This window comes from Sceloporus undulatus, chromosome 7 (assembly GCF_019175285.1).
Source record: "Sceloporus undulatus isolate JIND9_A2432 ecotype Alabama chromosome 7, SceUnd_v1.1, whole genome shotgun sequence".
Taxonomy (NCBI): domain Eukaryota; kingdom Metazoa; phylum Chordata; class Lepidosauria; order Squamata; family Phrynosomatidae; genus Sceloporus; species Sceloporus undulatus.
Window position 1 is genome coordinate 9,208,969 of NC_056528.1, and position 20,555 is coordinate 9,229,523.

At 44.3% G+C, this 20,555-nt stretch overlaps 1 protein-coding gene across 6 annotated transcripts in view; it reads left to right on the plus strand.

The window, feature by feature from the left end:
* The window catches only part of VPS13D (vacuolar protein sorting 13 homolog D), a 107,449-nt gene that overhangs the window by 9,951 nt on the left and 76,943 nt on the right, over positions 1-20,555 (plus strand). For 5 of the 6 annotated variants that reach the window (XR_006104987.1, XM_042478869.1, XM_042478868.1 and 2 more), the window contains exons 10-29: positions 325-493; positions 2,496-2,588; positions 3,005-3,221; positions 3,434-3,613; positions 4,099-4,229; positions 4,822-4,894; positions 5,352-5,522; positions 7,339-7,469; positions 7,679-7,811; positions 8,339-10,558; positions 11,679-11,827; positions 12,309-13,352; positions 14,185-14,275; positions 14,659-14,785; positions 16,140-16,320; positions 16,409-16,591; positions 17,502-17,724; positions 18,605-18,815; positions 19,102-19,273; positions 20,383-20,489. Coding sequence is in view for 5 of the 6 variants with exons in the window: in XM_042478869.1 (XP_042334803.1) it covers positions 325-493; positions 2,496-2,588; positions 3,005-3,221; positions 3,434-3,613; positions 4,099-4,229; positions 4,822-4,894; positions 5,352-5,522; positions 7,339-7,469; positions 7,679-7,811; positions 8,339-10,558; positions 11,679-11,827; positions 12,309-13,352; positions 14,185-14,275; positions 14,659-14,785; positions 16,140-16,320; positions 16,409-16,591; positions 17,502-17,724; positions 18,605-18,815; positions 19,102-19,273; positions 20,383-20,489 (6,006 nt within the window). In the remaining variant the exon portion in view is untranslated. The remainder of the gene's footprint in view (positions 1-324; positions 494-2,495; positions 2,589-3,004; positions 3,222-3,433; positions 3,614-4,098; positions 4,230-4,821; positions 4,895-5,351; positions 5,523-7,338; positions 7,470-7,678; positions 7,812-8,338; positions 10,559-11,678; positions 11,828-12,308; positions 13,353-14,184; positions 14,276-14,658; positions 14,786-16,139; positions 16,321-16,408; positions 16,592-17,501; positions 17,725-18,604; positions 18,816-19,101; positions 19,274-20,382; positions 20,490-20,555) is intronic. The other variant, XM_042478870.1, reaches the window with a different exon arrangement.

Sequence of the window (20,555 nt, forward strand, 5' to 3'; positions counted from 1 at the left end):
AAGCCTCAGCCATCTTGGCTAATGGTCTGGGAATCTGGGAGCTGAAGTCCAAAACACCTGGAGGGCCAGAGTTTGGATATCACTGGTCTAAAGGGTGTTACAGGATCTCTCTACATATAAAGCTATGCTGGCATTTTTCCTATATACGAAGTGCAGACGATGGGATTGTATCAGCGCTGCCTAGTAAATTGTCCCAGTTTGGAGACTGAAAAATAAATGGCAGCCATTGCAGGATAAGGGGCACAGGGGCCTTACCCATCTTTGGTGATGCTTCCTGAGGCTGCCTGCTTGCTAACTGAAATGTCTTTCCTTGGGATCTTTCAGCTGCCGAGAATGGTGGAGGTTTGCTCTGGACGCACATATTGCAGAGATCCGAGACCAACGGGAACGCTCTTCCTGGGACTTTGTCTTGCACCGGGCCCGAGACGCTGTCTTTTACACCGATCTGTATTACAAGATGTTGAAAGAAGTGGAGCTCTCTGAGGATGAGCAGGTATTGGGCGTCTGCAACGCCTACAATCCCCCTGAGACTTTTGAGATATCTGTGGAGCCGGTGTGCATGGTACCCATGTGTAATTGCAGTGTTCTCTGGTGTGCTTTCAATTGCTGATACTGGCTCCTGGGCTTAATCTGTTTGTAATACACATATATCTGTGAGCCAGATAAAATAGGCTGGGACAACTAGCTCACCTCCAAACGTTTCATTGCATGAATAGTTATTTCAGAAGGTCTACAATGTCCGCTGGACATGGCCTTTATTCCCACCCAGTTACCATTCTGTTTTAGTGAGATTTTAAAAAATTACTTCTTTCTGGCTGGATTTTAGAAAACGAACCCACTTAGTTTTTGGTGATGGTAACGGCATTCTTAGTAGGTTGCTTTTCAGTTCAGAGTGGCTCATGACGAAGGGTAGGACAGACTCTTAAAATAAAAATGAGCTCCACCGAAAGAGGAGATAGCGTATAGTGTTCTGTCTTCCTGCACCTTTGCCCCAGGCCTTTGGTGTTAGATGGCTCAGCGGTGGACAAGGTAACAGTTACCTGGAACAGAAGCAGGCATCTGGTATTGCCTCTGTCTCTCTCTCTCTCTCTCTCATACTTTGATTCCTTACCAGAGAACATTTGGTGTTAGATGGTTGCATGGCTCAGAAATGAGTTGCAAAACCAGTTCAGAGCAAGGGCAGTGCTGGCTGTCAAAACTGGCTTTATGCGTAGTTGTTATGGCTGAATGGAAAAAGCAGGGATACTTAGTCCCAATTCTAGTTCTCTTTGGCTTTGAAACCTCCGTTTGAGGTTGTCCTTGGTCTGTTCGGACCAGATTTTTGTCCATGCTGTGTATTGCTATCATGGAAACAGAGAGACATTGAAGATTTTCATACCTGGCATAAACGTCGCTCCAACGTGCCTCAGTCCTGAAAATGTGGAGGAAGCGCGCGTGTCTGAACGCCTGGCGCGCTTCTTCAACCGTCAGGGAATCGTTGCTCCCTCCTTTGCATCCCTGAATCATTCCTAGGGAGCGGATTTCCTATGAACACAAAGTTTGCGTTCATAGGAAATCCGTTCTCCTTGCGACGATTCCCTGATGATTGAGGAAGCGTGCCAGGCGTTCGGACATGCGCGCTTCTTCCACCTTTTCAGGACGATTGAGCCACGCTGGAGCAATGTTTATGCCAGGTATGAAAATCTTCATTGACTTGATTTAGATGCAACACATCTCAGTTTAATAAATGGAGATAAGAACAAGCCTTGGTTGCCATCTGACTTTCTCACTCCTCTGTCCTTCTTAATGTGCCATAGAAGACTCCCTAAGTTAGCTAACCACAATAATTTTATATCTGGATTAGAAAATGATGGTTGCATGGATCTGATAACACTGAACTTGGTTTATTCTGATCCTGGTAACCGTACCGTAACCCTGGTTACCAGCTAGTCCTGGTTTGTTCTCATCCTGATAACCATAGTTTCTCTGAGCTGTAATGAGAAATAATGGGCCCGAACAGACAAACCGAAATAAAGTTGCTTTGGGTCACTTTGGAGGTATGCTATTTAAATGATGCATGTGTCCTAAGAGGCTGGAAGCCAAGCCAAAGCCATGCTCCAGTCCTAAGGACTGGAGTGCCACTTCTGGCCTCTTAAGATGCATGTGTCATTTAAATAACATACCTCCAAAGTGACCCAAAGCAGCTTTATTTGGCCTGTCTGTTTGGGCCCTATGTTTAATTCACAAAGTGGTCTTCAGCTGTGACATGCCAAGTAGTGGTAGGCATGGGTAGCGTTGGGCTCCTGGTTGAAATAACCTGCTACGTGTTACATCCAAACTGTGGCTGTTATGCAATTCGCACCGAAGTGGATCATTTATGTGTTCTGCTTCCACAGCTAGTTCTTTTAACATTATACTCTGAAGACTTTTAAACAGTGGGAATCCCATTGGAAAAAAAGGAGCTGAGAAATCTTCTGTATTAACTATTTACCAGTGTTTCCATTTGCTACCTGTAGGAAGAAATGGAGCGCATTGAGGATGAGCAAACCTTTGACGAGCTGAAAATCTTACGGGAGATAGTCTACAAGAAGTTCTGCGAACTGGCGGAGGTGGGACATTTTAAAAGCTGCCAAATTGGGATTATGATACTACTACTACTACTACTATTATTATTATTGTAATTATTATCATGATTTGAGGGCTGAAAAGTTCTTTTTAAAAGACAGTTATTCCTGAGGGCCACAACAGCAATCTGCTTTGACCAGTGATGTCAGTGATGTCGAAACTCTGGTCTTCCAGGTGTTTTGGACTTCATCTCCCAGAAGCCCCAGCCACCTTGGCCAATAGTCTGGGATTCTGGGAGCTGAAATCCAAAACACTTGGAATGCCAGAGTTTGGACATCACTGGCTTTGATCTTTCCAGTGTAGTTCATTTGTTGTAGGGATGCATTATCACTCTAAACTGCAGCAAGCGATACCTTTTGACCCCTTAATCTTTGTTCACGTACTTTCTTATTTTAAACAGAGTATTAAGGAGCCGTTGCCGGATTCCTTGGAGGCAGTGTCTGAAATTCAAGTGGAAGCTTCCACCAGCAGCAAAAGTGGGATGCTTCAGTATCTGCAGTCTTGGTTTCCTGGTTGGGGCGGATGGCACTGTGAATCACAAGAAGCCATGGAAACAGACACTTTTAAAGGACTGCTTTCAGAAACGTCGGAGAAGTGGAGGCCAGAAGATGCTACTGGTACGGGGAAAATAATCTGGGTTGCTATACACATGTACTATAGCCGCATGGATACTGCAGTGTCACATGCATAACGGTGGCCTGTGGTTTAGTGGTTTGAGTGCTGGACCAGGACTCTGGGATACTGGGGTTCAAATCCTTGCTCAGCCATGAGAACCCATTGGGTTTTTTAAAAATATTCTTACCTCTGGTGTTTGATCCCATTAAACTAGGAGCAGATGAACTTTTTGATCCAACTGCTGATGTCTCCAACATAAATACCTTCACGAAGCGGGATCACGTCTTGGCAAAGTTGAACCTCCAGCTTCAGGGCGGCTCCGTCACTTTGCTGCACACTGGGAAGAGAGGCTCGAAGGCCCATGAAAGAGCTTTCATGCAGCTGGAGTTTTCAGGTATATGGGGAAAACAATTATTTTGGTTGTTACAAGGTTTTTTCCACTTACGTTGGCTAAACCTGTTTCAGTACTGCCCTATACAACAGTATTATGCTGTGAATTTTCTGCCAACAATCGTGTTCTATGACAGTGGCTCTCAACCTTTGGTCCTCTAGATTTTTGAGACTTCAACTCCCAGAATTCCTGAACAATGAACATGCTGGCTTGGATTTCTGGGAATTGAAGTCCAAAACATCTGGAGGCCCAAAGGTTGAGAACCACTGTTCTGTGAGGAGCAGCTTAGGGAGCTGCATCTGTTTAGCTGGGGAAGGTGTATATGAGATACCTGTGATGCAAAAGACAGCAATAGCTGTACCACTTCAAACACCTTGATAATGTACCCATTGGCACCAGAGATTCTCTGCTCTGCTTTTCACCTTTCCCTGTAACATAAGAGCGTAGTGATTTGTGTTACTTTGGGCTTCTTGTCATTTGTTTTCCAGGCGTAACCGTCTTGGCAGAAACTCTTCCCCGCAGGAATTCCTCCCTTTTCAAGGTTCAGCTTGGTAGCCTCTTCCTCCGCGACTTAGCCACAGAAGGAACCATCTTCCCTCTCCTTGTCTTCCCTAATCCGGTAGGTTGAGTTGCATTGAGGCGTATGACCTTCAGCAATTTCAGAACTTAACTGTGTTACGTTGTGTTAATAACTGAATAACTGAGGCCTCATTCCCACTGACAAATAAATCAGTTTGCAATCTGAATCGATGGATCGATTCGACAGCGGAGCGTGGTTCGCACTACATTTGCCCCGATCGAATTTTTCCCCTGTAAAATAACCCACTTGTGGTTCACGTTCACAAATGAGTTGATTCAAAACGGACCCAATTCCAAGTATTTTTAGCTTGTAAGTCAGCCTTGTTTGACTTGGATCCAGCAATTGCTTTGGTTGAAGCTTGCTTCCATCGGATTCTGTGTCCCTCTGTGACTATTGAAACTAAACTAAACCTGCTTTGAAGTCTACAAATTGTCTGGAGCCTATGTTTGGTTTTAGGGCTTGCAGATGGCATTACTGCAGTTACAGATTTGCTGTTTCCATAGGTGCACTGTTATTATTTATTTGCACAGAGGAATGACTAATATTACAGTAAAATCCAGGCAACTGTGATTTAAAAATGTTTAATGAATGAGGCGCATCAGGTGCTTATCATCCCTTTTGTTCTTTTTAGCAAAAAGAAGTTGGCTGTGTCTCTTCCATTGGTCTCCAGACCTCCTCTTCAGATCCAAGTAACCAGAGTACTGGTAATTCTTTGTATTTTTACAGTGCATCCGTATCCACAGCCCAAATGCATTCCTTCCATTTATACCAGTTTCTAAATGCATATGAAATTATCCAACTTGCTTGAGTATAAGGTAGCTTTCCCAGACCTGATGCTGCCCTCCAGATGTTTGGATTGCAAATCCTGTCATCCGTTAACATGGTCTGTTGGAGTTGACGTCGGACTTGAAAACGGTTAAACAGCCGTTTTCCTAAATCCGAGTTCAAGTCATTATTGTGCAGCATGCTGCCTTGTATATTGGCAGGTGGTTACTTCTTGTTTCTGTTGTTGAATTGCTTAGAAATGTTATGTCTTGTGGTTCTCTCACTCCCTTTTATTACCATAAACTGGCCTGAGCATGGAAAGACAGCACATCCATGCGATCGCAAGTGTCACGCCGGTGCCTTTGCTGATGTTTGCTGTGCTCTGCTTTGATTCAGCCGCTGATCCCGCTGTTCCGGTTTTTGAGATGCTGTATGAGCGAAACCCAGTCCGCAGCAATTTCGAGAGATGCCTGGAAGTCAATACCCAGCCGCTGAACATTATTTACAACCCGCAAGCCATTAGGAAAGTGGCTGATTTCTTCTACAAGGGAAGGGTTCATACCTCAGGTTAATCCTTCTCCCCATTTTACACACATTTCTATATTCCTTTATTTTCCTCTTCTTTTTCCCCCCTGCTCTGAAATAGCAATCAGGATTTACTTTGGTTTTCAGATTATTAAATCATGAAATTCATTGCTCTGTGGTGTGACATTGAACACCTTAGATGATGTTGAATGTGGTGTGATGTGTTTGATGTGGTGCAATCATGAGTACATTAATACCTGCCCACAATATTTTCTTAGCAGTTAGGAATAGTCATTCCAATCAATGAGTTCAAAGGTGCTTTTTCTGGCATTTAAGTTCATTAAATAGGAAAATATTGTTTGTTTGCTATTATTTTAAGTAATGTTTTAAACTATTAACTGTTTAATTGTATTTTAAGGGGAGCTTGGATTGTGGGATAGGTGATGTATTTTTATTGGAATGTGTATTTTAATGTTGTAAGCCACCCTGGTTCTGTTGTGCAAAGGGGCGGGATAATAATAATAATAATAATAATAATTATTATTATTAAATATAACATCTAGCTTTCAGTATTGCAGTTACAGATTTGTAACAGAGTTATGAATCCTTAACTGCTCTGCGTTCTGGGAAACATACAGGAGTAGCTGCGCTGGCCATTTACTCAATTCAAGCAAAACCCCACCAAACCGAAATGCACAATATACTTGTTGCGAGCTTTCAAAGCTCCACTGGCTTCTTCATCAGGCAAGATGTTACATACTAAGTGGGAGAAAAATGAGAGATGTTAGTCAGGTGCCTGCATTTGTTGTTTCTGTCCGTGGTTAAGATGGAATGGGGAGCGGGTATCTATAGCAGGCTCAAAGGTCCTCCTCTGGCCATGCGGCAATTGGGCAAAGTCCAGGAAATTTAAAGTCCGCTTGCATATCGACAAGGACTCCTCTTTTGCCAGCCTGCTCTGTATTCTGTAAGGCTAAGTAATCTTAGGCCTGTTACAGAAGGCCAAAATAAAGCTGCTTCGGATCTCTTTGGAGTATGCTATTTAAATGATGCATGGGTCCTAAGAGTCTGGAGGTCGCGCCAAAGCCACACTCCATTCCCAAGCACTGGAGTGCAGCTTTGGTGCAGCTTCCGGATTCTTAGGACGCATGCATCATTTAATCAGCATACCTCTAAAGAGACCCAAAGCAGCTTTATTTTGGCAGTCTGTAACAGGCCTTAGTGTAAGACCATGTAAATGTCCTGCAGCCCACATTAAGAGCCAGCAGTCCGATTGAGCAAAGGAGGTCCATTCAACTTCCAGTCAGGGCAGAAGGAGAAGGATGCGACATTGTGACAATGAGATGCAGATCTCTTGTTGCAAGTCATTGTCACTTGCTTCCAGAACCTCAATCTTCCTTGCATCCCAGTTGGAAGCTAGATTGACCTCCTTTGCTTGATCCGGCTGTTGGCTCTTAAGATCAGCTGGAGGAGGTCGGGCCAAGAGACCTTATATATAAGTAGCTGAAGTGGAATAGATGAGAAGGTTCTTTTAAATCTCTTACTACATAGACCAGTGAGAGCCAGAGTGGTATAATAATTTGAACATTGGACTACGACTCTGGAGACCAGGTCCCAGTCCACTGACTCATTGTAGACCAGTTTCTTTCCAAAGTTATAGCTGTGTTGGTTTGTAGAATCAGTACATGGAGCAATCTTGTAGCACCTTTGAGACTCACTGAAAGAAAGAAATGGGCAGTGTGAGCTTTCCTAGACTTCAGTCTACGTCCTCAGATGCATTTGCCAGTTTATTTCCAGTAATGGTTCATTTTCTTTTGATTGCACAAAACGTCGTGCCAACCTTTGCTGCTTTTTGGCACAGGTTTTGGATGCCAATCTGAGCTGGAGCTGCGAGTGGCTGAAGCTGCCAGGAGGCAGTACAACAAGCTTAAGATGCAGACAAAAGCGGAAATCCGGCAAACGATCGACCGCTTGCTTGTGGGGGATTTCATTGTAAGTGGATTGGAAACAATCCCCCCCCCAAACACCTTTTCCCCCATGCACCCACCCCTTTTGAGGAACTTTAAAAGTGCATCCTGCCAAACAGACCTGTGACATAGCTGAGATATTTTGGAAGTGGCTATATTCAGTCTTACTTGTGTTATATACCTACATAGAGTTTCTTAAGTGCTTGTGTTTTAAAATGTTCCTTTTCTTTTCAGGAAGACAGCCAGCGCTGGAAAGTGTGCCTTGATATTTCTGCCCCTCAAGTGATCTTCCCCGATGACTTTAAATTTGCCGATCCAGTTTTAGTTGTGATTGACTTAGGAAGAATGCTGCTTACGAATTACCAAGGTACGGTCATTCGTTTTTGGGAAAGAGATAACGTGCAAGTTTTTTTAAGCATGCCTGTGTCTCAAATGGGGTGATATTTAGGCCCACATGAATCTACCCAACCACTAAATAGGGTTTTCACTTATTAGGGTCCCTTACTACTGTTCTTTTACTATTGGCTTTTATATTCTTATTATTACTATTATTATTATTATTATCTTGCAGGCTGTCTTCATATCTTGAAAGATGGGGCATAAATAAACTAAAGCCAGTAGTAAATGAATATGTGGTTTTCATAGTTTTTTGTGGGTTTTTTGGGCTATGTGGCCATGTTCTAGAAGAGTTTATTCCTGATGTTTCACCAGCATCTGTGGTGAAGCATTCTCTGAAGATGCCAGCCATAGATACTAGCGAAACGTCAGGAATAAACTCTTCTAGAACATGGCCACAGAGCCCAAAAAACCCACAAAAAACTATGGATGCCAGCCATGAAAGCCTTCGACTTCACACTATGTGTTTTTGCCTGATCTCTTCTCTTCAATTTATAGAGGAGCACAAGAAGAAGAGTTCAGGTGGTCCATCATCCGACTTGAGTGACCTGAGTGATGATGAATATAGGACGCCTCTTGCGACCCCTCCCAGCAGCCCTCCTCCTGAAGCCAAGGTGACCACCAGAAACAAGGCATTTGAATTCACAGGCGTAGAAATCAGCGAAGAGCAACTTCAAGCACATATGATGAGTAAAAGAATGTACGACACCTACAACCTGTCGTTCATGGATCTCCAGATCATGGTTGGACGTGTGAAGGACAACTGGAAGTACGCCCAAGACATTGACGTTGGCCCCACGCACGTGGTGGAGAAGTTCAATGTCCATTTACAGCTGGAGCGGAGATTGATTTACACCTCCGATCCCAAATACCCTGGAGCTGTCTTGTCTGGGCATTTGCCGGATCTGAAAATTCACATCAACGAGGATAAAATAATAGCGTTGAACAATTGCTTCGGAAGACTAACTGCACGTGATGCTGAAACGTCAAGTGCTCCCCAGGCAGGGAAAGAGACCAGCTCTTCCGATCTGGAGCAGCGCGGAAGTTTGCACAGCTCCGTGGTGAATTTAACACAGAGCGTTATGCTGGTGGAACAACATACCAAAGAGGTTCTTGTAGAGTCGCAGCTCCTTCTCGCAGAGTTTCAAGTCAACTGCATGCAGCTTGGTGTTGAAAGCAACGGCCGGTATATCTCCGTCCTGAAGGTGTTTGGCACGAATGCCCATTTTGTTAAGAGGCCTTACGATGCTGAAGTCTCGCTTACCGTTCATGGTTTGTTGCTGGTTGACACCATGCAGACCTACGGCTCCGATTTTGACCTCTTGATGGCTTCTCACAAGAATCTCAGCTTTGATGTTCCAACTGGAAGCCTAAGGCACAGCAGGACTCAGTCCCCCGTCGGTGGGCCTGGTATGGCTCCTCCAGTTGATGGGATGCACTTGGCTGGGAAATGTACTGGAGCACCAAATGAGTTGCCAGGCAGTTTCGTCCCACACGACGAATCCTTAATTAAATTAGAATACCAGTTTGTGAGTGCCGAATGCCCTTCTATGAACTTGGATAGCACTCTGCAAGTCATATCAGTGCAGATGAACAACTTGGATATCATTCTGAATCCGGAAACGATAGTCGAGTTGATTGGATTCCTCCAGAAGTCCTTCCCGAAGGAGAAAGACGATTCAAGCCCTCAACCGTTGATGGCCGACGCTGAAAGAAGTCTCATTGACCAGGAAACGTTCCAGTCCACTCATTCTCAAAATACAGAAGTAGCCGTAGATATCCATTGGTTAAATATACTTCTGCTTAGGACCGTCACCACGATCAGTGGAGAAAAACTTGGTCGGAAAATTGCGACGGCGAGCATCGGCGGCACCAAAGTCAATGTCTCCATGGGCAGCAAGGTGGATGTCAACGGCTCTCTTGGTTGCCTGCATCTCATGGACTTGACCCAGGATGTTAAAAACCAGAATGTTGTCAGTATTGGAAATACCGTCAGGTATGAAAACCTGATTCGCGACGTGGGCCACTTCAAGCCTGCGTTTCTCCAGTTCGATGACGCAGGTAACCTTGCGGATGCCTTGAGCTTCACTTTCACGGAGCAGTCAAAAGAGGAATGTTCCCTCCACCTCAAGATGGCGTCGCTCCATTACAACCACTCTGCTAAGTTTTTGAAAGAGATCACCTTATCCATGGACGAACTGGAGGAGAACTTCCGTAGCATGCTGAAGAGTGCAGCATCGAGAGTGACCACTGTTTTGGCCACGAAGACCGCCGAATATAGTGAAATGGTGTCTCTGTTTGACACAGCGCCTCGATCGAGGGACCCCTTTAATTTGGAAAACAGCGACGAAGAAGAATGTGTTCCCGTACGTTCCAAAACGGAAACGATTAAGCTTATTTTAAACGTGAACATTGAATCCCCGGTTGTATCTATACCCCGTAAGCCTGGAAGCCCCGAACTGCTGGTGGGACATCTGGGGCAAATATCGATCCAGAACTTTGTGGCAGGAGAAGACAATTTGAGAAACGACAGGCTTCAGGTGGAAATCAGAGATATCCGACTGTATTCTCTGAACAGTAGCCATTTAATGGCAAAGAAGGAAAGTGTGTCAGAGATGCCACATGCTTTGCAGCCTCCTTCAGTCATTGCTGGCAGCAGCCAAGAAGACCCTCAATTCACTCGTCACGACTTCTTTGAATCCTTACACAAAGGCCATGGTAAGTTGCATAAGGCGCTGCTTGCTTACTGGTTCTCAAGAGCATAGTCTTACTGGTAGCTGCACCCTCATAGTGGCTTTAAGGGATTCCAGTTTTCTCTGGCCATACTGGCATGTCAATTTGGAGAGCTTGTAGTCTCACCAAGTTACACTTTCTAATCTCTGAATTTGAAATGCTTTTAACTATGTTAGTGAGCTCTTTTGCTGTTTTGGTGTGCTTTTATGTACGAGATCTATACTCGTTTGAATGATACTTCATGCATGTGATACAGTTCATGGCTATAGACCATGGAAGCTCAGGCTATAATATATTTAAATAGATACGTCTGTGATGCAGTGTGCATAGCTTCAGTCTCCAAAATAACCACATAATTTGGCCACCAACAAATGCACAACAGAAATATTTAATAGGTATGTTAAAACAAGCAACCCAAACATGAGATGAGATTTGCAGCAGTTCAAAAGCCTTGACTTGGCCCATTCACCAAGCCATTATTTACGATTGCTAGTGGTTTCCAGTTCTTCCTTAAATCCTTTGGAATGTGCAGAGAGACAGAGGCCTGTTACAGACTGCCAAAATAAAGCTGCTTTGGGTCTCTTTGAGGTATGCTATTTAAATGATGCATGGGTCCTAAGAGTCTGGAGGTCGCACCAAAGCCACACTCCATTCCTAAGCACTGGAGTGCAGCTTTGGTGCAGCTTCCGGATTCTTAGGGTGCATGCATCATTTAAACAGCATACCTTCAAAGAGACCTGAAGCAGCTTTATTTTGGCAGTCTGTAACAGGCCAGAGTCTTGTCTCTGTTGTTAAGGGCCATCTGTTATTACATTTTGCAAACTTAGGTACAAGGGGGAACCCCATTAAGGGGTTCTGCGTTTGTGTTGCGCATTCCACGTGCCAAAAAACTTGCTTTTGACTTACTTGGTAGATCTGTAGACACTCAATAATGCAACCTGTCTGCATTGTATCTTCACAGAGTATGGGTTTGAAAGCTGGAACCGGTTTCTGTCTTGAGCTTCCTTGCCCAACGTGCCCTGTTTCCATTTCCACGTTTGATCTTAGTGTAGAAAAAGGCTATTAAAAGTGGTTCGGTAATAAAATTTCATACTTATCTCCCCAGCTTTCCACATTTTGAATAATGCAACCATCCAGTTTGGACTGGAGAAGATTCCTGTGGAGAGGGATGCGGAATTGGCATTCTCCGTGGAGGAGGATGTCGAGATTTCTAGCCTTATGCGGATTGAGGGGAAATTTGTCAACCCTCTACAGGTATGGTGTACTTCAATTCTTTTTTTGGTGCTTGATGGACTCAAATGATGGGGGGTTTGGTAGGTCACCCTGGTTTGCATTCATCACTTTGTCCTGTACTTTTGCCTTGATGTCGATGAGAAGTGGCTCCAGAAAGAGGGAGCATATTTGGACTTACCAGGGAAAGCCGAGGCAGCAGATTTTCAGGGTGACAACCAGAGAAGAGGAGAGACCTAGGAAGTGGAATAGCAAAACCTATCTTAAATCAGGGATAGGAAATGTCAAGGGTCAAATCTGACCCTCCAGGGCTCCCAGTCCAGTCCTATGGGCTTCCTTAGATGGCCATGTCCCTTTTCTGTGACACTTGTTTCTCTGTGTTATGTTGTAAAACAACATATTTGTAAGCCACTATGAGAACCCTTTTGGCTACTATGCAAGGTCGAAATGCCATAAAGAAATACTAGTTGCAATGTTTAGGATAATTTTTCCTCTTTTAATGCAGGTGGTTTTGGCGAAACACGTTTATGAGCAAGTCTTGCAGACTCTTGACAACTTGGTTTGCAATGAAGATTTGACTAATCCACCGTCTAGCTTTCCCTCCTCTGCGTGTCCCAGCTCCGATTCTCCATCAGCGTTACTTGGTAGCGCGAGCTCTGACTTTTCTCTCGACAGGAAAGAAAACGGGCTCTTTAGTCATTCCAGCTTTGGTTCATCTACCAACAAGTTTGCACCCGCCAAGGAAGCAGCGCAGTCTTTTACTCAGATTCAAGCCACCTTCCATATTTCTGAGCTCCAGGTTCAACTAAGTGGTGATCTTACCCTCGGAGCGCAAGGTTTGGTTAGCTTAAAATTTCAGGATTTTGACATTGAGTTTGCTAAGGATCACCCTCAGACCTTGTCCATCCAGATTGCCTTACGTTCGCTGCTGATGGAGGACCTTCTTGAGAAGAACCCAGACTCACAGTATAAGAACCTCATGGTCTCCCGTGGAGCTCCCAAACCATCTACCTTGGCGCACAAGGAGTACCTGTCCCAATCTTGCCCCTCGGTGTCGAATGTAGAGTACCCAGACATGCCTCGCTCCCTTCCTTCTCACATGGAAGAAGCCCCAAACGTCTTCCAGTTTTATCAGCGGCCTACGTGTGTCCCCCACAAAAAGCACAAAGAAGACGACGATTTGGGCTGTCCCCTGACTCCACCACCTTCTCCCACTGCAAACAAATCAAAGATGCCTTGCGGGAAAAGCGACTTTGACGAATCCTTGGTTCACATCAACATCTTGTTGGTGGACAAGAAGCACCCGGAGTTTGCTTCTTGTTACGGCAAAATCAATCGCAGCGTGGATGTTGACTTCAACTGCTTGGATGTTCTGATAACTCTGCAGACCTGGGTGGTGATACTGGACTTTTTTGGGATTGGATCCACTGCCGAGAATCACAGCATGAAGTCGCAGCCGGAAGATGTCCAGCACACTGTTAAGTCAGAAACGAGTGTCTTGTCGACCTCCGATGTCCAAGATTCTGTAAATACCAAACTGGATCTGAAGGTAGGAGAGAGAGCTACCTTCCTACATTTTCTTCTTAAACTATTCACTGGGTGGCTGTGTTTGTGGTTGTGTATGCCACATTGCAAGGAAGGCTTCCTAGGGATTCTTTTCATTGCCTTTTGGAAAAGAGACAAAACAGGAGGTCTTCCAACCTCAGTTCATGTAAGAAAAAGTGCAGTTCTGTAGGTTAGTTGATATTTGGAAAATGCATGATCATTTTGATTTCAGACATCTTTCCAAACCAAGGAGGTGTGGAGGGAATGCAAATAAATGAATCAAATTCTGCCCCCAAATGTCCCCGTATCTCCTTTTTGAGACATGGGGACATTTTTGCTGTGTGGCCCCTTGGGCTACTTGATGCCCAGGCGAGGCCTTTTTCCCCTCCTGGTTTAGGAAAAGGGCTTCCCTGAGTTTAAAAGTTTTTGTCTATGTGTGTGTGTTAAAAGCATGGCAAACCTGCCCTTATGGGTATTTGGGGGCATTTTGTGACCCATAAGGAGCCCTGAAGTTATACAGAATTGGCCAAGGAGGACCATGTATAGTCCACAAGCCAGACTTTGCTCACCCTTGGGCCCAACTGTGTTTATAAAAATGTTTTTGGTTGTCGTTTTGCTTGTTTTGGTGTCTTAATTAAGAAACTTCTGATGATTGTAGCCTAGAAGTCCGGAATCAGAAGCTGTGGTTTGAAGCATTTTGGCAAACCCTGGTTTGTGGGTGGCTCAATGCTCTTGACTGTGAAAACAGCCACATCTAGACATGGGATGCTTCAGCAAATGGGGAATGAAAATGGCCAAGCGTGCATTGCCAAGCTCACTCTATCTGCTTAACTTAGGTCCATTCACTATCCTTAGTTCTGAATAAGGCAACCCATGAACTGGCAAAGGCGAATGTATCCAAACTTGTCACCCACGTGGAGATGATCGGTGAGTCTGAGTTGATGACATTTTATAAGGAGATGGGATTATAGTTGTTTTGGGATGGTTTCTCATGCTGGGCAAAGTGAGAGCAGATGGGTGGTAGTACAGGTTAAGTCTCTCTTATCCGGAATGCCAAAATCTGAAGTAATTCAAAACTGTCCACATGGGTGGCTGAGAAAGTGTCACCTTTGCTTTCTAACGGTTCTGTGTACACAAACTTTGAGCCAGAAGAATCTCTTCTATGGGGATCCCTTGATTTTTGCCAGCAGCTTGTAATAGGACAGAGACGTCTTCCAGGTGTTAAATTTTTCAGAACAGAAGCCTAGGTTAAACTTGTTGGTAGTTGTGCTGTCTCTCGTAAATACATGAACAACCTTGCGTTCTTGTAGAAGGGGATCTGGCCCTTCATGGAAGCATCGGGAGCTTGTCCCTAAGCGATCTCACTTCACACGGAGAGCTTTACAGGGAGCGCTTCACCACCAGTGGCGAAGAAGCACTCATCTTCCAAGTGTACAAGTAGGTGATACAGGCTTCTAATTCTTTTGCTAAGCCCTAGTCCCATTGCTATGGTTCCACTGAGGCTTCTGGGCTTTAAAAATAATATAAATACCCACACTTTGGAATGGGGCGATCCTTTTTCCTGGGGGAGTACTCAGCGCATGATGCAAGCGATCGAAGCTTTGAAAGCTTGGAATGTGAATGTTGTGTGTTTTGAACAGTCCAATAGAGATAGCACTGCTTTGTGGATTTTGGACGTTCTTGTACTCATGTTGTCATATATATAATCTGTCCAATCTCTTGGTCCTTTTGGAGATGCCCCGTTATGTATCATGCTAGTATCTGAAGTTTATCTAGTACAGTGCGCCTGCGTTATATGCAGGCACATTTTACACGGATTCCAGCATATGCTGGAAGCCGCAACGGAAGTGAGGGAGGCGCATGCCAGAAGGAAACAACGGTGCATGCTCCTGCGGCATGTGCCATGTGTGCCACCACCACATCTCCGCGGGCACGAGCCCCATTCATTTGAATGGCACTTGAGCATCTGCGTTTTTTCCTTTACGCGGGGGAATCCGGAATGGATCCCCCGCCTAAGGGAAGGGTGGACTGTATAGTGGTTCCCAACCTTTGGGTCTCCAGATGTTTGGAGATCATCTACCAGAAGCTCCAGGCAGCTTGGCCAGTGGTCAAGAATTCTAGGAACTGAAATCCAAAACATCTAGATGACTGAAGGTTGCGAACCACTGATCTAGTAGAAACATACGTTAAAATGTTCTTTCTTGCTGTCTACTCTAATACTTTTAGTACATTTGACTCCTTTCCTGATGAAATTTTGGCCAAGACTTTTGTGGTTCAGGAAGACTTATGGAGCCTCCTGGATGTCTTAGTTTTTGCTGCTCTTTCTCCCTTTTTCTGATCCCTTGTTAGTTTTCGACTGCATTTGCACTGCAGAATTAATGCACTTTGACACCACTCTAACTTCTATGGCTCAGAGCTATGAGATTTGTAATTTTGTGAGATATTTTGCTTTCTCTGAGAGCTCTGGTGCCATAACAAACTACAAACCCCAGGATTCCATAGGGTAGAGCCATGGCAGTTGAAGTGGAGTCAAACTGCATTGTTTCTGCACTGTCACAGCAATCTTAGTCTATATTAGCTGCTGGGCTTTTGTGTTTGTTTTACATTTTTGCTTCTTTTCTAAAGTTCATATATTTTATTCATCTGTGATTGCTTTGGCTCTTGTTGTGAGCTGCTTTCAGTACTTCATAAACACATGTCTATGAATGGAGTTGGCCTGGTAAAAAGAGATGCCCATACCAGGCCAGAACTGTATGAGTAAAACAGATGGGATGTCTTGTTTCCCCACAAGGTACGGCCGGCCCGATCCTTCGCTGGAGAGAGATTGCGATATGCGCGTCAGTCTGCGCATGGCTTCAGTGCAGTATGTCCACACTCAACGTTTCCAAGCAGAAGTGGTTTCTTTCATCCAGCATTTCACTCAACTGCAGGATGTTTTGGGCCGCCAAAGAGCAGCTATTGAGGGGCAGACGGTATGTGTGTGTCCCTCACACTTTCTGCAATGACATTTTGGGTGGGCTTTAAATAGTTGTGCTTGACGTCGGCTTTTCCTTCCCGAAGGTGAGAGATCAGGCCCAGCGAGGCTCCAGAGTCCTCTTGGACATCGAAGCCGGGGCTCCTGTCCTCCTCATTCCAGAAAGCTCCAGATCCAATCATCTCATTGTAGCCAATCTTGGGAAACTGAAAGTCAAGAACCGATTCCTTTTCGCAGGCTCTTCTGGCACCTTCTCCCTAAAAGATAAGGTAAAGACTTACTATAGATTTTTGTGGGTTTTTTGAGCTATGTTGCCATAGTCTAGAAGAGTTTATTCCTGATGTTTCGCCAGCATCTGTGGCTGGAAGATGCCAGCCACAGATGCTGGCGAAACGTCAGGAATAAACTCTTCTAGAACATGGCTACATAGTTCGAAAAACCCACAAAACATATGGATGCCGGCCATGAAAGCCTTCTACTTTGCGTAAAGACTTACTGTTTGTTACCTGTGGTTTCACCATCCTGTGTGTTGCAAATGATCAAAATAAGTGGTAAAGATTCTCAGTTTTGCTTTTTGATTATATCCTTTTCTTCCTTTGAGGATTCAGTTTAACAATGCACTGTATGCAAGGATCTGTTTGCACATATCTTTCCATTGCTGGGGTCTGTTGAAGGTGCTCAGTGTGCATCTACACTGTTAGAAATGATGCTGTTTGACACTACTTTAAGAGTGATAGCTTCATCCTATGGAATCCGGGGATGTGTAGTTAGACAAGTTCTTCAGCCTTCTCTGCCAAAGAGTGCTGGAGCTTCAGAAAAACAACAAATCCCAGAATTCTGTAGGACGGAGCCATGGCGGTTCCAGCGGTGTCAAACTGCAGTATTTCTCAAGTGTTATGGTATGAGTGCTGAAAGCACATACTCAAAGAGAATTCCCAGACTGCAGTTGCTTTTTGAAATGAGAAGGCACCCCCAGAAAAGCAAGTGCACTTCTGGGTGGAAAACCCATGACTTTTATGGGGGAATGTTGTGCGACGGTGTACCAGTGTGGGCCCACCTTGCAGCTACAGAAATGAATGAAGGCACTTCTGGACATTTCATATACAGGGCTGTTGTTATTTGTGGAATAATTCCTAGTTCTGGGCTTTCCCTTCCATTTTTCCCTCCTCCCTGCATTAGCAGGACTCTGTCCAACTGTCCTCACCGCTGGGGACCCCAAAACACAGCATGAAGAAACCCATGAGTGCGGATGAGTCCAAGGCAGCATCGAATTCTCCGGAAGGCTTGTTCATGAAATTGTCATCGGTGGGAGCGAATCTTAGTAGGCTAAAGACTGAGCCTGTGACAGGTGTGGGGGTTAAACCCCCAAAATCACTTGCTTTGCCAGCCACAGCAAGTCCTGGTAAGTTGGAGAGAGCTAGAAGAGCAATCTCTTAGTTCTCCTCTCCTGTTAATAGTATTTGTTCTGTTCGGCCTGAATATCACTGATAGCGATCTGTAATCGTACGGCCGGTTTGCTCTAGCCGTCTTTTTCAAACAGATGTGGCTACAAAACCTCATGGAAGAGTGCACAATGCGCCTATGTTATATGCGGGTGCGTTTTATGTGGATTCCAGCATACGCTGGAAGCCGCGATGGAAGTGAGGGAGGTGCGTGCCGGAAGGAAACAATGGTGTACACTCCCATGGTGTGCACCCCGCATACCGCCGCTGCACCTTCACGAGCACGAGCCCCATTCATTTGAATGGGGCTTGAGCATCCACGTTTTTTCCTTTACACAGGGGGAGCTGAAACGGATCCCCCGCGTAAAGGAAGGGCAGACTATATATGTAAACTTTCAGGATTAATTCAAGTTGTTAGTTGCTATGAAAAATCATCTCAGTAGTCACAAAGTTTTATACTCATGTGATGCAAACTTTCAGGGTTTATAGTTGTTACTCACAACCAACAGATTGACTTGGAGAGGGGTGAGGACACTCTTTTGTTGGACGTTCTTAGTCAGAGCTTGCATGGCTATTTGTCAGGATATTTCTTTTGTTGTTATCCCTACATTGGTGGTCAGGGTCTAATCTGCACTGCAGAAATAATGCAGCTTGACATTGCTTTAAATGCCATGGCTCAGTGGTATGGAATTCTGGAATTCCTCTGGTGCCACAACCAAGTACAAACCCCAGAATCCCATGGCATTGACTTAAAGTGATATCAAACTGCATGATGTACCAGGAGGACTTTCCTGCAAAGTGTGTTGGAGAAACAAAACATTCTGGATTGATTTCTTGCAGAGGAGCATGTCTGCCTGTTGGATTGCATTGTGGTCGACCTGCAGGACATGGATATCTTTGCTGCCGAAAGGTGCTCCAGGGAATATTCAAAGGCGATGGAAGAGGCCAGTACAGATTTGATCTTCCCATCCTTTGTGATCAGACAGACTGGAGGGAGCCTCTTGACGGAACCCTTCAGACTGAAGTTGCAACTGGAAAGGAACTTGGACAAGTGAGTAATGCTGTTCTGTCTTTATTTCACATTAACACTGAAATCCTGCCAACGCTGCAAAGTTGAGAACAGTTGAAACTGGGAGACAGTTTCATCCTTTTAATGTGTTGTCCCTTCAGATACACTTTGGAGATGGCAAATGATTTCTATGTCAAGAATAAAAGTATTTAAAGACTCGCAAGTAGCTGTTTCCATCCCAAAATTACCCACTTTCTCTGCAAGCAGTGCATTGAATCTGTCTGCGAAGCCAAAGTTTAGTGACTCATGACCTTAATCCTTCTTCTAGGGAGATAAGCCACATGGTCCCTGATGTCTCCATTCATGGCATCGTGTCGTCGGTCCTTTGCTCCTTGGATCTGGACAAATACAAACTGATTCGGGGGCTCCTGGAGCATAATTTGGGGGAGCCCATAGAAGAATTCATGCGGCCTTATGACTTACAGGACCCAAGAATACATGTGAGAGCATTTGTTGATTTTGCAGTTGGTTTTGCAGTTGAAAATCTACTCTTTTGAAAGATCCTTGGGCTGTTGATGGTAGGAAGCAATAAGGAATGTTTGTGAGATGTACGAAGTCCAAGGAAGCATGATGAAATCCAAATTGAATGTATATATGAGGAGTTCTAATGAAGAAAGGGAAGTGCAGATAAGTAATAAACACGCCTCTATATTTGTGTGTGTGTGTTTAGTCTTTCCCCCAGCAGACCTGCTTAAACCTTAAAACCAACTGCAGCCTCACTCAATAATACCCAATATTACTAATAGTAATCATATTAATATCAATACTCAATACCCAATAAAAGTATCATTGTTTGGATGTTATTGGATTTATAGTTTTTTGTGGGTTTTTTGGGCTATGTGGCCATGTTCTAGAAGAGTTTATTCATGATGTTTCACCAGCATCTCTGGCTTTGGCATCTTCAGAGAATGTTGACACGGAAGAGAGTGGGGTGTCTGTGTATATGTGTGTGCAGATAGATAGATAGATAGATAGATAGATAGATAGTGTGACCCTTGGTTGAGAGAAAGTGATCACACAGTATATATGTGTGTGTGTGTGTGTGTGTATATAAATATATATACACACATACACACACACACACACACACACATATACCCCATTCTCTTCCATGCCAGCATTCTCTGAAGATGTCAAAGCCACAGATGCTGGCGAAACGTCAGGAATAAACTCTTCTAGAACATGGCCACATAGCCCAAAAACACCACAAAATCTATGGATGCCGGCCATGAAAGCTTTCGACTTCACGTTATTGGATTTGCTATATGGCCAACACGGCTACCCCTCGATGTTTTTCAGAAGACATATACTGTAGTTAGAATTAACAGAATCTTGTCCTCAGAAATTTCAGAACACAATTCATAGTCTTTCCCAACAAAATGGGTTCCTGACGGGTGCAAGCTTTAATTGTTTCGGCCAAAAAGCTTAGGGTACTGTTGCGTTGCTCCTTTTGTTAAACAGTTCAGAGCAAAACATGCTTATTGACCAAATCCATCTGTCCAGGTATAGCTTCTGCAGATGCTTAGGTTTGTTTTCTTTCTCTTTGCAGACTGTTCTGAGTGGAGAGGTATATACTTGCATGTCTTTCCTCATTGACATGGTCAATGTAAGTCTGGAGCTGACTAACCCACAAGGGAAACAAGGCTCCTTAGCCAGGTAAGTTCATTTAATAATAATAATAATAATAATAATAATAATAATAATAATAATAATAATAATAAT